Source organism: Colobus angolensis, unplaced genomic scaffold (assembly GCF_000951035.1).
Source record: "Colobus angolensis palliatus isolate OR3802 unplaced genomic scaffold, Cang.pa_1.0 Scaffold84, whole genome shotgun sequence".
In the NCBI taxonomy this organism is placed as follows: domain Eukaryota; kingdom Metazoa; phylum Chordata; class Mammalia; order Primates; family Cercopithecidae; genus Colobus; species Colobus angolensis.
In genome coordinates this window covers 208899-211509 of record NW_012122265.1, presented here as the reverse complement: position 1 = coordinate 211509, position 2611 = coordinate 208899, and the positions used below count along the sequence as shown (strand labels likewise).

The window sequence follows — 2611 nt, the reverse complement described above, 5'->3', positions numbered from 1 at the left end:
CCGGCAGAGCTCGGGGCGGCCATCGGGGCGCACAGAGGCCGCGGGAGCGGGCTCGGGACTTTCTCTGTCTGCATCCCCCACGTGGGCTCCTGGCAGGCGCAGGAAGACGTACTCGGAGAGTCGCAAGCGGCCTCCCCCGCGCTCCTGCAGCTCCAGCTCTAGCAGGAAGCGACTCCCTCGCGCCGAGTCCCGGCGCTTCTCCACGTTCACGATGCGCAGAAGCGCGAAGCGCCTGCAAGGCTGGGTGGTCAGCCGGTAGGAAGGCTTCCAGCCTGCATCCCACCCGCAACCCTGGGCCGCCCTGGCTACAGAAACTCAGCTGACTTGGAGTTGCGGGAGGCTGCGAGCTCCGCGGCAGAGCTCCTGCCCCTCCAGGCAGGCCCAGCAGGCAGGTCCACCTTCCAGCCACCCCCTCCAGGGTCGGGGCAGGACTGGGGGCACACCAGCGAGCCCAGGCCCATCCTCAACCCCTTGCGGGCCTCCTGGCCACCACGCACGTCCCAGGTGACATTTATGACATGTCCGGCTGTCCTGTTACCCCCTTGCTCAGAAACCTTCAGGAGTTAGCCAGCGCCCATGGGACAAGGTTCAAATGGCTTCTGTGGCATTTTAGGACCTTAAGCAGTTTCGAATTTGTGGCCTTCAATCTTCCCCTCCTACTGGGGTAGCAGACCCCTCCTCAGGCACAGCCACTGTCTCCTCTCCTTTGTCCTGAGGAGTCCCCTGCCTGGGATATTTGCCCCAGCCCTCCCAGCCACTCCTCTTCCAGGCCCCTGGTCACCTCTTCTGAGAAGCCCCCACCGCGCCCCTGTGCCTTCACAGAACCCCTTTCCCCCAGGCAGCAGCTCCGGGCCTGTCCTGATCCCCAAGTGGAGGAGGCTTCAATGCTGGGAGCCTGTTCCCGGCCCCTTCCTCCTCATTCTGCCCAGCCGAGAACCTCAGTTTCCCTCCACTCTGCTCTCCTCATCTGGAGAAAATAGGACCCTGCCCTAGACGACGCTTTCTCTTCAGTCGGCCTCACATCCTCCCTTGGCAGTCTGTGCCCTTCACCGGGGGACGCCCACCTGGGTGCCGAGGGGTCCGAGGCCTCCCTCCAACTCCTGTCCTTCCCCCCGGCAAAGCCCTGAGTGTCAGGGACCTCCTGCCCCAAATGCTCTTGGTCTCTCTACACTGTTGCTCCTTGAGCCACACCCAAGTGGGCAAAGGTGGGACCACAACAATGACCATCCCATGAGATCCCCACGACATGACGAGCTGCTCTCAGAAAGCTTAGAGCCAGGGGCAGGCGTGCCCTCTGAGCCACCTTGAATCCAGTACCCAGGCCCCAGGGCTCCAGGCTGTCAGTCACCACCACCACCATCCCTTCCCTTCCAGGCAGCGGCACACCTGTCTGTACCCAAACCGGTGGAATTCCTGCCCTGCTCACAACCTTCTATCACGCACAGGAGAAACAGTCCCAGCTCTGCCTCCATCCTCTGCCCCTGCCCCTGCCTGTCATCACTGCGCAGCTCCTAACTCGACTTCAAGGCTGGGCACAACAGATGCTGCCTCTTCTTAGGACTCCACAGGCCTCCTGGAGGCCAAATTAGACTCCCCACTCCCGCCCACCAGCCTGCAGGGAGGGCAGACAGCACTAGATTCCTGGGGCCTCGGGGAGACCAGAGGGGCCAATGGGGCAGAAGCCCTGCACCCTCCTCTGCAGTCAGGCCCTCAGCACCTGGGAACACCCAGGGGCACTGCGAGGGGAGAGGAGGAGGGGTCCAGCGGTCCTGAGCTTTGCCCTAAGTGTCTCAGCCTGGCCCCTGAATGGGGCTGTCTGCCCAGCAACTGGATGGGACTGACGCTGACCTATGTAGCCTGGACTCATCCCTGGGCCCAGGTCCAGGATGACAGAAGTGGGGTTCGCAGGTGCAAGGATGGGGCGCCAGCCCTGGGTGGGGCTCCAGGGAGGTCCCTGAGGCTGGACAAGTGCCCTGGGCAGTCAGGACACGGGGAAGGAAGGGGAGAAGCTGGGGTTTCCCTGGGGTGGGGGGCGGTGCCTCAGCCCAGGCCGGTACACCACTGAGCCCTGGGGGAGGTCTGAGGGGCCCGCCAAGGCCAGGACCTCCTCTCCCCGGCTGTCCCCGTCCCCACAACCGCCCTGGCGCGCGTTGAGCCGGCCCCATACCCGCCGTGGCGCGCGTTGAGCCGCTCCATGTACTGAGCCGCCACGTCCACGGCCTCCGCCTCCGGCAGCTGAAGGTTCCCCGAAACGTTGCACCGCAGGTCGTTCCAGTCCGAGCGCAGCAGCTCGAAGTCCACGGCGCCCACGCTGAACGTGCGCTGCCAGTCGATGGAGTCCTCACGCCAGCGTCCAAGCGCCGGGCCCGCGGCCTCCTCGCTGTCCTCGGACGCAGCCTCGTCGCCCGGGGCCCCATCGTCCTCCCCTTCCTCCTCCTCTTCGCCCTCCCCGGGCAGCTGTGGCCTGGACACCTGGGACAAGCTCAGGAAGGAGGTCACGGGCCGCGCTTCGGAGGACAAGTTTGAGTCCACTGTGGGCACCGCAGGTCCCAGCGTGCGCGCCTGGCCCTCCTGGCCCCCTTGGGTGGCCTGCGCCCTGGCTGGGGGCCTC

General features: G+C 65.5%; 1 protein-coding gene across 1 annotated transcript in view; it reads right to left on the bottom strand.

Moving 5' to 3' along the window:
- Positions 1-2611, bottom strand: part of B4GALNT4 (beta-1,4-N-acetyl-galactosaminyl transferase 4) — an 18165-nt gene that overhangs the window by 11032 nt on the left and 4522 nt on the right. Inside the window, exons 14-15 of the mRNA XM_011930134.1 lie at positions 2168-2611; positions 6-232 (exon numbers count right to left, since the gene is read on the bottom strand). Coding sequence (XP_011785524.1) covers positions 6-232; positions 2168-2611 — 671 coding nt within the window. The remainder of the gene's footprint in view (positions 1-5; positions 233-2167) is intronic.